General features: G+C 37.2%; 1 protein-coding gene across 1 annotated transcript in view; it reads right to left on the bottom strand.

Moving 5' to 3' along the window:
• Positions 1 to 868: 868 nt before the first annotated feature.
• Positions 869 to 14,011, bottom strand: part of LOC135212562 (uncharacterized) — a 55,122-nt gene continuing 41,979 nt past the window's right edge. The window contains exons 4-8 of the mRNA XM_064246106.1: positions 13,687 to 13,902; positions 10,382 to 10,517; positions 8,937 to 9,032; positions 8,313 to 8,464; positions 869 to 4,635 (exon numbers count right to left, since the gene is read on the bottom strand). Of these exons, the coding sequence (XP_064102176.1) occupies positions 4,375 to 4,635; positions 8,313 to 8,464; positions 8,937 to 9,032; positions 10,382 to 10,517; positions 13,687 to 13,902 (861 nt within the window). The 3' untranslated portion in view covers positions 869 to 4,374. The remainder of the gene's footprint in view (positions 4,636 to 8,312; positions 8,465 to 8,936; positions 9,033 to 10,381; positions 10,518 to 13,686; positions 13,903 to 14,011) is intronic.

Genomic DNA, 14,011 nt, shown 5'->3' with positions numbered 1-14,011 from the left:
GCTTCAGTTGCTGCTTATGTAGTACTTTTGTACTTTAGAGAGAGAGAGAGAAGAAAAACAATCGAATATCTAGGTCTCATCTAACCATATTGTCCTTGTTCTTTTAGAGAAAAAGGAACGTTCGCTGGATTTTTTGTGAAGCTAACTCATCTCAAAGCAATTCCAAAGTTTCTGATACTCAAGCTGGACCCACGTCTAGTCCTATGCTCTTTATAATATTCTCAGATCATACGAAGCACAGTGTTATTGTTTTCTTAGAAATCTATAAGGCATCTAGTACGATCGTATTCTTATACCATCCCTTCAGGAATCTGCAGATGAACTAGCTTCTGTGCTTTTCAGTTCCTTTTCCTTTTTTGTAAATCACGAGGTTTTACTTTCTTTCAGAAGCTTGCACTAATTCAGGCATTTCGAGGAAAGACAACCATTTTTAATCTTCCAACTACTGTTAGGTTGCTTCATGTTTGCTATCAATAAAATCCCTGTAATCCCTTGAGTTTGATTATCGATTAACGGTAAGGTTTTTTCTGGGCTATGAAAGACATTAAGTAGCCCTTTTCAGTGTCATTTATGTTAGTGTGTGTGTGTGTATATATATATATACATATATATATATATATATATATATATATATATATATATATATATATATATATATGTGTGTGTGTGTGTGTGTGTGTGTGTGTATGTATGTGTGTGTGTATATATATATATATATATTATATATATATTATATCTATATATAATATATATATTATATCTTTGTGTGTATGGATTGAGTGAAAACTAGTAATGGCTTACCTCTTTGATAATAAAACAGAAAATTAAATCCTGTAGGACAAAATAAAAATAAAAATTTTTTTTAGGATACTATTTATTGTACATAAACTATGACAATATATCAGCAAGTACATTTGATGTACATAATCAGTTATATTCCTCAGTATTGAAAAAAACAACGACTGGACCAATGAAGCATCTCTCACTCAAGGCACTAAAAAAGATTCACTCGGCTTTCCCATCATTTGGCTTTGCACTCTCTCTCAAACACACACACACACGCCACTCACTAGTCGTCACCTTTTCGAAAGGCAAAAGAAAAAAAATAACATAATTTCTTTACTGGTGGGGGAGAGGGTTGTTAGGGGTTAAAACCCCCTTTCTTTCCCTCTCTAGGCATCTTGGGGAAAAAAACCACCCTGAGGTGTGACTTTGTATTCTCTGTGTGCAGAGAATTCATTGAGGAATGAATGAAGATGAGACTTACAAGGGAGAGGGGAAAGTTCTCTTATAAAATCCTATGACATCAAGAAGCTACAAATTCCAGTTTGTGTTTACGTTAAAGGACACGTAGTTCATAGGGCAAGCCTCAGTATGTAAAGCCATGTGAGGCCATTTCTTTCGTATAAAAACGAGTCAGGGTTCACTTGAAAAGACTGTCTACATGCGCATGTCTCTGCTCTTTTGTGGACCTGCATATGGCAGCTGGCCCACGTCAGCGTGTGAGTATCTTTGAGTGTGTCCACGTCTGTAATCATGAAGTATCAGTCCTATAGTATACGTAAAGGAATTCACTCACACAGTAAACACAGCCAACCAGTCACTGCAGAACAATAGTTTTCTTACGACTATTGACCACGAAAAAGAAAGTCACCCCTTAAGCTTTAAATCCACCTAGAAAAATTAGCAAGAATATAGACTGCTCTTGATCATGAGGTACCGTCATCCAGAGCCCTATCCTATCGTAATACAAGCTCAGATCTCACAGTAAACATTTAACATCATCAGTAACATTCAGTTGTAAAAAAGAAATTTAAAAAGTCATTGATAGATTCGTCCTTATGAGTAAACGGCGATTGTGTTTTGCTTAGGTCAGCATCTTTGTGTCAATAGAAGCTAGTATTTCACTACCTTAACTTTATCACTTTTGCTTTGGTAACAATTTTTTTTATTAAGAGACAAAACAACTGGGCAAAATTAAAAAAGAATCCGTAACTCTGGAACAGGTTCTAAGTTTTTGTTTTATAAGAATGCGCCTATACAAAATATCTGTGGTAAGTTTGTACTATCCATTTTTTCTCAGGTGTGAAAGGTTACTACGTTGCTTAAATTTCCGTCAGATCAGTAATTCACATAAATTAAAGCTAGATTAGGAAGGCAAATTTATTCCTAACATCTCATAAGAAAAGTTTCTTCACTCTCTCTCTCTCTCTCTCTCTCTCTCTCCAATGTATTCACTCACTCACTCACACCACTCACACCAAATACACCCGATAAGAAAGGCAGAGATTTTTGTACACTCATTTCTAAATTTAATCGCTATATTTTTTTTCCACTTTCTCGGGGCGTGACCTCCATCCACTAGCTCAGCTGGTTTCCAAAAAAAAATCTTCCAAAGGGAAGCTTCTTGTCTTAAACCTACACACAAATTACAGATAAGACGATGATCAGTGATTTTACAAAATTGCAAAATAATCTTTCCACCTTCAGCGCGAAATTCCAGTTTGTTAACTTCATCATCATCATCCTCATCATCGTAATGCAGACACGCCATAAACTACTCAACAACAATCTTAATATTAAAGAAAGAATTTGTAAGATGGACGCAGCTATGCGTCCCTATAAGTAGATTCGCATCTGAAGCTATCTGAGAAGAATGAACACGAGGGGAAGGTATAGGGAGGAATGAGGGGTGGTGGGGGGGGTAGGGAGGTGTGGGGGGGTTCGCACATCCTTCGAAGCCAACAGACATTTCTTCACAAACTGTCGAACGAAATCGTAAACACAGAATTTCTCGTATTCTATGTTTAGTAAGCTTTTAGAATAACCATGGAGACTTGATGCTTTCAATTAGTATAAAATTATGACAGTCATAAAATGACTCATTGCTTTCCTGTTTCGTATTTTGTGCTGCTCAGTACATAAATATATTTCATCCAAATCGAAGACAATGATGTCTCTGTTATGAGGATGCGATATCCCGCTTCGAATTTGTTTTTCGTTTAACAGCTTTCCGCTGTCATGAAAACCATAAAAAAAAACTCTTTATCAAAAGACAGAATTTGTGTTTCACTCGGATGGAGGCAAAATTAAATTTGCATTGAAATGGACCATGAAACGCACAAATCAGTAAAACAGTAAAATCAGTCAAACAACGAGTCGCGTGATGATACAGACCCCATCCTAGTTCTATTCGCAAGTAACTTTGTGGTGAAACGAAATGTAAGCTTAAGCATCCAACCGTGTTATCTTTCGCCAGACCAGAATTTTTCAGCACATGGCATCTAAGCCCCTTGGCCAATTCAAACGTTACCTGCATCCAGAACGTTTCGTACGTGAATGAAACAGTCATGGTTGTTACAAGTCAAGAAAAATAAGCAAAGATGATGATGCAAATCGCGCGCGCACGCGCGCGTGTGTTTGTGTGTTTTCAATGTTTAGTTCCGTGTGCGTAAGTAGCTACGAAATCGAAAGAAGGTAACAAGGTGATATAAGACGAAGGACAAATGAACAGATAATGAAGTAAGAATCAAATGGAAAGAACTTAGATTCTTTCATTTCTATTAATTCTGATTGGACGTATATACAATGGACATTCTATGCTTTAATATATACTTTTTAAGAATAAGGGACGTTGCTACAATTATTCAATACATTAAATCGTAAACACTATAAACTCTAAACTTAGCTCATATACTTTTCTTCTAAGGATAATATCTTCATTCTTCATAGACCTTTCAAATTCGAGTCAATAGTTCGCTTTAAAAAATCTCTTCTATCTGTACAATAAATAGGAATTTTTTAATACGTCAAAATCGACTGAAAGAATTGGGAGCGACCGAAGTTTGGCTTCGCTCGATCGCCGTTCTTAGTAAGCTCAGATGTGATTGCAATTTTTATGCTCTATTTCAACAAGCCCAGTACAAACCAGATATAATGTCGAATTCGTTGTTATCTACTACAAAAAACAACGCAACGTTATTTTTCCTCCTAGCGTTATATATATATTATATATAATAATAACTACGGAACGAATGTACCGAAGATTCAGCATGTATAGAGAGCGTGTGTGGGATATGTGCAAAAATCACTTCGAATATGCAGTCTCTCTCTCTCTCTCTCTCTCTCTCTCTCTCTCTCTTCTCTCTCTCTCTCTCGCTCTCTCTCTCAGCATCCGTATCTAAAAATGCCTAGCAATGCGACGTGGAAGTGTTTTAACACGATTCCAGCCGTCTTTTGAGAGGGGGGGGATGGGATGACGACGTCACTCTCTAACGTAAAGCTGACGTACGTGTCGTCCAGAAGCGATATATAAAATGAGTCATGTTCAGGTCATTTCAGGAGGCTGTGTGTGTGTGTGTGTGTGTGTCCCGGTTACAAAGCAGTCCTTTCGTCGTATACAATGACTGCCTCGTTGTTGACCAGGGCTGCGGTGTCGGGGGAGGAAGGCGGGTGGGCAGACGAGGAGTTTGGCACCCCACTCGGGTGCGACCCTGTTGACGACGAGGCGGCGCCACCGCCACCTGAGGACGACTGAGGTCCGGGAGACATCAGACGTCCTCTGGACTTGCTGAGGGCGATCACTGCTGCCGCGTCACTCCTCATACGGTTCCTCCGACGCTTGCTCCAGTGAGGCTGAAAAAAGAAATTATTATTATTTAATAATAATAATAATAATAGAAAGCAGCATACAATCACTTCTGAATACAATTGAATTTCTACTCTACTTTCTATATCAAACTCGGGACTCTCAAGGTACCAGCAGCCTTGTCTTTCACTTGAGAGTTCTGGGTTCGATCCCGGCGTGAGGTAGAAATTTAACATGATTATAACAACTATGGACGAAGGGCGTGAGTAGCTCGTTATGTTTTCATAACTTACTGGAAGGACATCTCACAAACCGTTGAAGCTCAGGAGGCGCATCATTAGGACCATTAAGAGATCAAAGTAAGAGAAGGGTCGTTTCTGGTCGCTTCATGTTTCTAAATAGGTGTGTGTGTGTGTGTTTGTGTCCTTTTTGTGGGATGCGTCTGTTTGTGTTAATATTAACACTTATGAGAATGGAAAGATTGCTCCGTTAGTCTTCGGATCTCGCTTACTGAAATGGCAAGCTGTTTAGCGAACTCCTCATTCCCACTGTTGGTAGTCTTTGTTCAAATAGTGATAAGCATAATGATAACCTCGATGTCTACAGGCGTTGAGCCGGCTAAAATCTCTCTCTCTCTCTCTCTCTCTCTCTCTCTCTCTCTCTCTCTCTCTCTCTCTCTCTCTCTCTCTCTCTCTCTCTCTCTCCAAAAGAAGCATTTCAACTTCTCCTAAATCTTCTCCTAAATGCATGAGCTTTCAGTCATAATACAACTGGGAAGACTTTTTCCCAGATTTGTTGTGTAGCAGATGAACATCGTCTGTGAAATGAGTAGCACCCACTGAAACTCTTCTGCCAGTCACTTAACAAACGGCCTTCAATTACTCAACTTAATTACTCAACTTAATAATAAGAGCCTGAAGCAAATACAAGTTGAAGATAGTGGGAAAGCAAGGCTGTGTCAGACAGACGATGTGGAAAGCTGAAAGAGCATCACATGTACTCAAGTGTGTACTGTAAGCACATCGATTGTCGGGAAGCAATTGTCTGAATTCCAAGGTACTTGGTTGAAGGCTTCAAAATCTAATTACATTCATGCTCATGAAAAAATATTCTGATTTTAAGAAAAAAATAACAAATACATATTTTTATTTTATATTCAAAAAAGTGCCTGGACATTTAAAAAATTGTTGGGAAAGTAGTTTGAATGTCACAACGGACTAGATTTAAACGTGCCCAGACGTGGCTCAGGATACCAGGTATCGTGAATATAAAGAGAATGCCGTTGAGCCTCAAAGGGCTTCAGCATTAGCTATGCCTTTTCCTTAGGATAAGTTGATTGTAATGAAAACTATTTATTTGGCTTTGAAATTATCGTTAGAAAAGTGATCTACTATGGTATACCTTTTACATAAATTGTCAAACCAAGGTTGATCACTGATGCAAGTTCTTTTAGTTTTTCTTTAAGATGACAAAACTAAAATATTTGGTTTAGTTAGATTCAATCTCTTGATGAGATGACAGACTATCGCGATCAACTGTGTCCCAGTTGGGCGAGATTTAGTCGTTTTTTTTATATGTTAGGTGAAGTCCTGAAGACTGGACAAATACTGCCCTTCAGTTATTGAGCCAAATAAAATAATGTTCCTATATGCCACAGCTTATAAAGTTTACGAATATTACAACTTTGTCCTTGAATTCCTGCCCTCATTATGACTGAGATTCTATCCATTCTTGAGCATAATTAATTTTTAGTGCCCTTGAAGGTCAAAACTAAGGAGGAAGCATCTGCAAAAAAAAAAAAAAAAAAAAGAATATCGCAAAAGACCGGGCTATGAAATATGTAGTCTTGAGCTTTTATAACAGAATGACTAGATATGGCATCTTAATTATATAAGCTTGGAAAGTGTAGAATATTGCCTTTGCAGCTGGTCATTATTTACCGAAGTTAAGTGTGAAAATCTGTTTTTATAGTTAAAACCGACATTTAATGGTCACATTAATTGTCTGAATAAATATGGAAAGCAGAATAATAATTTGGAAAGGGTGGCACCAACGTCCCAAACTGATCTGTTTTCCATGGCTTCTGTGCCCAAAATTTTTTTAAATTGTATGATGTCGCCATTTAACATTTTCTTAACTGTAATTTTACGAACTGGCTGTGCATTTTGAATCAATGAAAATTACTCCAGCTCTAGTTTGTTTGTTTGTTTGTATGGTGTTTTTACGTTGCATGGAACCAGTGGTTATTCAGCAACGGGACCAACGGCTTTATGTGACTTCCGAACCACGTCGAGACTCCAGCTCTGGTACGGTTTCATTTCATTGTAAAAAAAACTGTAAAATACTATAGAGTGTCCAGACGATTCACCATTGTCAAGGTTCGTTTTAGTCGCTTGGGATTTCCAAGTCGCAAACATTAAGATGACCTAAACGGTCCAGACCTGATTTGTAAAAAAAAACAATAGCTGAAAAAAAAAAAAAAAAAAAAAAAAAAAAGCTGAAAATATGGAAGTATCCAGCTGCTGCTGAAATTCTGCCTTATACCTTGTCACAAGAACATTTCAAATAGAAATAAAGATGTGAATAGTGAACCCTATTGAAAACCGAAGACCTAATGGACGTAGTTGGAAAATGCCCTGTTGATTGTCTTTCAAGTTTCTCCCATAGAAATAAAGTAGAAGATATGAATCAAGAGCCTCTGTCATCCGAAATTCATGGATGCTTCATAATCATATCATCCCGTGAGGTCATGGTGAAAAGCTGATTAACTTCATATTTTGTGATTCATAAGCCACAGTATATTTTGCAGATATCCTAATTCCTTGTCGAATAAACGTTTGCTGTATAGCGCTGCAAGGATTTTTAGGAAATTCAGCAGCTCACTTGTATAGCCAAGAATTTTAGGCTTTAATCTTAATATCTATTCAACCCCTCATTCTCATAATACCGAGATAAAACAATTATCGTTTAACTGAAAACATAAATTTAGAGCTAGTGAAGTGACCAAAGACTTATAGAAACTTCAGCTTTGAAACGTATAAAAGGCTTGTATCAACATGTGAAGTTTTTTTTACCAGAAACATTGATTGCTAAGGTTGATTATCTTTTTCATCAGGTGGGATTCTGTCACCTTTACACGTCTTCTTGTTTGGTGGCGTAGGATAATCCTTACAGGTATTTCATAAGATCAGATGGCTTGTTGGGTTATGTAACAAAGGCCACATTATCTAAACAATTTTTTTCTTTTACCGTTCAGGTCTTTAAGGCAAATGACCCTGGAAATTATTTATTTTATTGCCAGAGTCAATGTAAACAGAAAGAAGCCCACTTCGATAGCCTCAGCTCTTACAGGGGAGAAACAAACTAACCTATAAAACCTCTTTCTGGAGGGTGGAAACAAACCAAATACTTCCTCAGAATCCTGCCAAGGTTTGACCAGTCCACTGAAATGTCTGAACAGGCTGATATGACTGTTTTTGCAACTAGGAACCATCTTGAAAGTATTTTATCTACTGAGGAAATTGACTTAACAACAGGGAAGTTCAGAATTGAAATTCTTTGAAGACGCCTAATGGAACATTTCTTATTTTTAAAAAAGTACCTGTGGGCAACCCTTGCCTGAAATCTAATTTCAAATGCCAAATTCATAATAAGATTTGTAGAATATACTGTTTCTCAGAAGTTCATTAATAACACACACACACACATTCTAAGTTTTTCGTACCTTTTCGTAGATTGTATTGAGATCATCTAAAGCCGCCAGCGGTCGCGTTTTATTTCTAACCCAAGCAGGGAGTGAGCGCGTCTTGAAAGTATCATCAATGACCATGGAGTCACTGTCTTTGGAGCGATTGGTCGAAGACACCATATCCAGGGCTGTGGAAAGTCGAAGAATCATGAGTAGTTGTTCATGATTATATGATTCTCGGGAGGTGTTAAATCCGAAATTATTATTTTTATTACAAATGTTACTAGATAAAACAAAAAAGTCTTTAGTAGTTGTTCATGATTATATGATTCTAGGGAAGTGTTAAATCCGTTATTATTTTTATTACAAATGTTACTAGATAAAAAATCTGAGATGACCATCGATTGATTATTTTTAACAACTTTTATGTCATTGCCTATCTGCCTAAATAATCTCAGAAATGTTGAACTGCTTTAGATGTTGCTAATATCAACCAAATTTATTTTTTATTAACAGCTCTCAGCAACCCAAGATATCTTCTCCTTCTGCCTATGTCTTAATCCTTCATCATGAAAACCTAAAGTTTGCTTAAATGTAGTATAACAAAGTATTTCAATGCAAAGTTAATTTCAATAAGTAAACGAATTCACAAAGCCGTACCACTGGAAGAAGCGCTCTGGTCCTCATGGCGACACTCCGGTCCAAATCTTAGGCCTTCCAGGACTCGATTCCGACTACCTGTAATTACCTGCCACTCTGGAAAGACAAATAGATTGGCGCTGTCATATGACATAAGTCTTCAAGGGGAAAAAAGTTTCTTGGTGTATTTTATACATAGCGAATTTGCATAACTTAATAGTTTACATAGTATGCTGGAAATGTGGTGTTTAAGAGTTCAAAATTAAGAAGTTGCTTTTTCCAGAAATTAATTGATAGGGATTCATTAAAAATCATTTAGATAAGTTAATGCAACAGAAAATATGCAAGATCAAAGAAACCAAGCATTTCACAATGATGTCATATAGAGTTAAAAAAAAAAAAATATTTGTGAATGAATCCCATTTTCCAATATCTCACTCACTATTGTGAATGGGTGTCTGACATCCTGACATTTTTAAACCTGTGAAATTATATTGCTCTGAAATACAACAAAAAGTCGAGAGCTCGTGATTGAAAAAGTTTATAAAAGGCTTCATTTATAACTATTAGTCAACTTTATAGCTTTCCCACAATCGTCTTTATATACAGCAACAGTAATACAATTTTTTTCAAACAAATCACGTAGCTCTCATATGAGACATCAACTGTAGTCATACATCAGAAATGTGTCTTATCTTATCTTGTATTTTTTTGTTAGATTTATAAGCATAATAATGAACTTGAACTTCAATTAGTAAATATGAACCATGTTCATGACCAGGTCCATGATCCATGCGCTCACCATCACTCTTTTTTTTTTTTATGCCTGACGAAAAAAGTTGAAAGGCTGTAGGTTACAGAAGTCTAAGATTACAGAATTCTGACAGGTTTCTATGCAATTTCATTTTCAATTTTCTTCAACTTGCACATGTATGCCAATGATTGAAGCCTCATATATTTCTGAAAAATCTTGCTCTACACTATTCTACTTTGTGAGCTGTAGTTTGCTATATTTTAGGTAGATCTGATAATTTTGTTGTTGGTGTCGTTGCAAGTTTCATCCTTTAATGAAATGTCCAGTTTTTGGAACGATCTTGCTTTGCTTTTTTTTCGATTCTCTCTCTCTCTCTCTCTCTCTCTCTCTCTCTCTCTCTCTCTCTCTCTCTCTCTCTCTCAGAAGTTCACTCTCGACGTGGTTGGGAAGTCAAGTAAAGCCGTTGGTCCCATTGCTGAATAACCACAGGTTCCATGCAACGTAAAAGTACCATACAAACAATCTCTCTCTCTCTCTCTCTCTCTCTCTCTCTCTCTCTCTCTCTCTCTCTCTCTCTCTCTCTCTCTCTCTCCTAAAGTGCTGGCAAAAACGTAATCCGATAAACGAGCAAAGAAGCTTTGTTTGCATCGTTAGTGACTTAACGAACACCAAGAGCATTGAAAAAGACTGCTGAAAGCGGCATATCGCTTACCAGACGTAGCGGATGGCGGTAGCGTCAGATCACAGTGATTGAAAGTAGCAGGGTTGCTTGTGGGGCGAGAGGCGTGCTTCCGTCTGACGCTGTTGTTGTTGTTGCTGCTGACCTCGTCTGGGTCGTCGCTCTTTTGCTGTTGAGAGAGGGTTAGGTTAAGTTAGGTTACGGCTTCTGCGAATTATTGCAAACAGGCAAAGCGAGGTCCCCCAGATAATTCAAACGATAGGTGGTTAGCGGTACCTATCTCTTACTGTTTGGTAATCAAGTAATAAAAAAATCTTCATAGTAGCACGAGTCTTCATCAAATGGAGAAACAAATCCACAGTTATGTAAATGTACATATATTTAAATTTTTAAAACTTTAAAGAAAGCTATCTTTAAAGTTTTAACAATTTAAATATATGTACATTAACATAGCTGTGGATTTGTTTCTCCAACCAAGCAATTATTTAGACAGCTATGAAACTCGATAGAAATTCATTCAAAACTCTTTCAAATGATAAGTAGTTAATAATTTGGGGTTCTATGATAGTAGTTAGGCATCAAAATAAACACGGAAAACAGAAGTATATTATGATAAGGAATTAAAAGCCATTCGATTAAACAGGTTATTGTAAGATGCAAACAAAATTGAACTGTATGATTTATCGAACGTTATGAGACCAGGAGGACCGATAGTTTGTTCTCCAAAAATAGCCAAAAAACAGACACGTAAATAAACAATGCCTATCACCGAGTGTTCTTTCACAACGGGATTGTCATCGTTGATTTTCATTAAGAGAAAGGAAGACCAATTAAGTTGATCTTTCCAAGAGCTTTCTTCTTTTATACGAAGCCTCAGCCACAAAATACAGAGGATTCCTAGGTCCTCATCAATCGGAACCAATGTGACATTATAATTCCAGCACAGCGTAACCCAGAAGGCAGGAAAAGTTGGGACAGCCTCCCTGGAGAGGTCCACACACTTCGTTCAAGTGTGTATTAAAGGTGACCCCACCTCCAGGCGTTCACGTGTCTTCTAAATCAGGGGTAAATAATTGCTCACCAGCGCAGAAACTTTAAGTTGGCGTGATGTACTCGGCTGTTCAACTCTGCAGCTCCATCGGCTTCTACATCACGCTGTGGATATATTTTTTTTTTCCTTTTATTTTCCTTTCCCTTCGAAGGAAACCTGACTTTTCCAGTTGAGGTTTTTGATATTTGGTAAAGAGTGATGCCTTTTGTACAGATTCAGCAGTCCGAAATTGACTTATTTCCATTCCTCATTTTTTTTCTTTAAGTTTTTATTCAATAGATTATTTACAAAAGATTATAACAAATCTAAAACTACATACATTTTCATTTAGAATACATTGCTTTCAATGTTACAAAAATTTTTTTTGAAATACTTTAACAATTTGTCTTTCAAAATGGCGGATACTGTATGATGATTGTAGGTGGTCTCTCTAAACACAAACAAATTCGGACCATCTTTCATTTCACTATACGGCGAGAATCTTAAGATCCAAGATTGGCCAACGGTTTTTTTAGATAAATAAATATATATACTATATATATATTATATAATATATTTATATAGCGAAGGCCACAGGGAAAATAAATGGAGCTCTACCAAGCGCTTTCCCGTTATATCAACACATTTTCATTGTACCTCGAAAATGTGTTGAAATATCACGAAAGTGCTTGGTACTCCTTCTTTTATTTTTCCTGTGGCCTTGGCTAGATATAATGTCACGTGCTATTTAGTGACATATAAGCATATATATATATATATATATTATATATATATATAATATGTATGTATGTATACATATATACCGTATATGTGTGTGGATATATATATATATATATATATATATATATAATAAATTAAATGTATATTTGGTATATATACATATATATATATATGTGTCACTCATTCTGATTTCTTTCCAGAACGGTAAAGATGTACACCAGCAGCCTACCTTTCTCTTAATAATGTTGGCCTCTGACCAATTAGTCGCTTTCGTAAACAAGCAGCCGAGAATCTATTTATATGAAATCAGTTCGTGCTTCCCTGAAGCTTCTTTTCAGAGGAAATAAGAGAGCCACCTCTTGGCACGTCTGCCTTCTTCTCCTCTTGAGCACTGTTAAGATGAATCCTCTCAGTATTTCAGTGTCCATTTGCTCTGTTATTTAGGCAGGTTATGTGCGACAAATACCGTAGTCCTTATCCGATCTCTGCAACCTCCGCTGTTCAGTCTATTTTCGGTGCACACGACGTCAGTGGCCTTAAGGATTGATGATGCAGGATAAATCCTTCACAATCAATCAGCTGCTTGTTGTTGTGGCTGTGGGTTTCTTGACAGCCCCAAAGGGAAAGTCGACCTCCTGAACACTTTATCTGTTCTGAATTGTTTGTTCAAATCTAGGGAGCTTGCGAATGTTTTCATGAAAGTGCCCAATACATCGAATATTTTTGGAACCCTTTCTGTATGTAACTCCATTCCCAGTCACGCTTTAATCATTTTTAATCCCAGAGTCTTTATCTGAATGCCCAGTGTTGAAGATAGCACATCAGTATGCAGAATAGCAAGCAGATATTGCTTTCCAGTTTCATCTTCGCGCGTTTCTTCATTCTAAACGTAATTATAACATGTTCAGTCATTCGAAGTTCCTTTGGTGTCCAAATCCTCCAATGGTGAATATCAAGAACGTGAAGGTCAACAGTTTTTTTTTTTTTTTTTTTTTTTTTAGTTAGTCAGTTGTGATTTTTGACATTACCTTTACCTAAATCATTGCAACGCTGAAAAGTGAACGCTGTCAAAGGAAGAGTGGCCACTATCCCCTCACACGAGAAATCCATTTGACCCTCATGGAATTATTTCATGACGAAGCTTTGGCTGCTGTGGCAACTCTGTGTTCCCCTTTCACATTAGGTCATTTGTTCAAATATTATATAAGTATAGTCATACAAACATAGATGAACACAATTTGGTGTGGAAAAATGCATGTTCCATAATATAATACCTCATTATGGAGAAGCACTGGGTTTAAACCATATTTTGAGGAAATATATATAACAACCCTTGAAATTCAATCTATCTCAAAAGCAGAGAAAGTTAATACATATTCTCACTTCGTATGTCCATCTGAGGCAACACCTTAAGAAACTGACTAGACCAAGTTATTCGAAGATGAAAAATCATTCTTATCTTAGCCTGCATCCATATTCAATGACAGTATTAAAACGAGAAAAGACGATTAATACCAAATACTTGAATACGGCTCTTAAACCAAGCAAAAACTTCTCTTGAAATTACCAGTTTGTTTTGTTCCTTGATGGGCATGGAGAGACTCCTGGTGGGGAGGTCCTCGATGCTCTGGCGACCGTCCTCGAAGACGCTGTTGTCGTTGGGCCCCAAGAGGTCGTCGTCTGTGTAGTCGCACAGACACACCGGCTGGCAGGGCGGATCACAGCAGCAGTCGCACTCGAAGAGGTAGTCGGAAGGCGAATCTCGCTCCGATAAAAGACACGCCTGTGGAGAGAGGGGGTGGAGTTGTAGTGGAGCGCATATGGAAAAGGAAAGAGAATTACAGTATTATTATATCAATACTAGAGAGAGCCATACGATGCAGTTACCATTA

This window comes from Macrobrachium nipponense, chromosome 41, assembly GCF_015104395.2.
Source record: "Macrobrachium nipponense isolate FS-2020 chromosome 41, ASM1510439v2, whole genome shotgun sequence".
Taxonomy (NCBI): Eukaryota; Metazoa; Arthropoda; class Malacostraca; order Decapoda; family Palaemonidae; genus Macrobrachium; species Macrobrachium nipponense.
The sequence above is the reverse complement of the archived record's forward strand: the minus strand, read 5'-3'. Positions and strand labels throughout refer to the sequence as shown.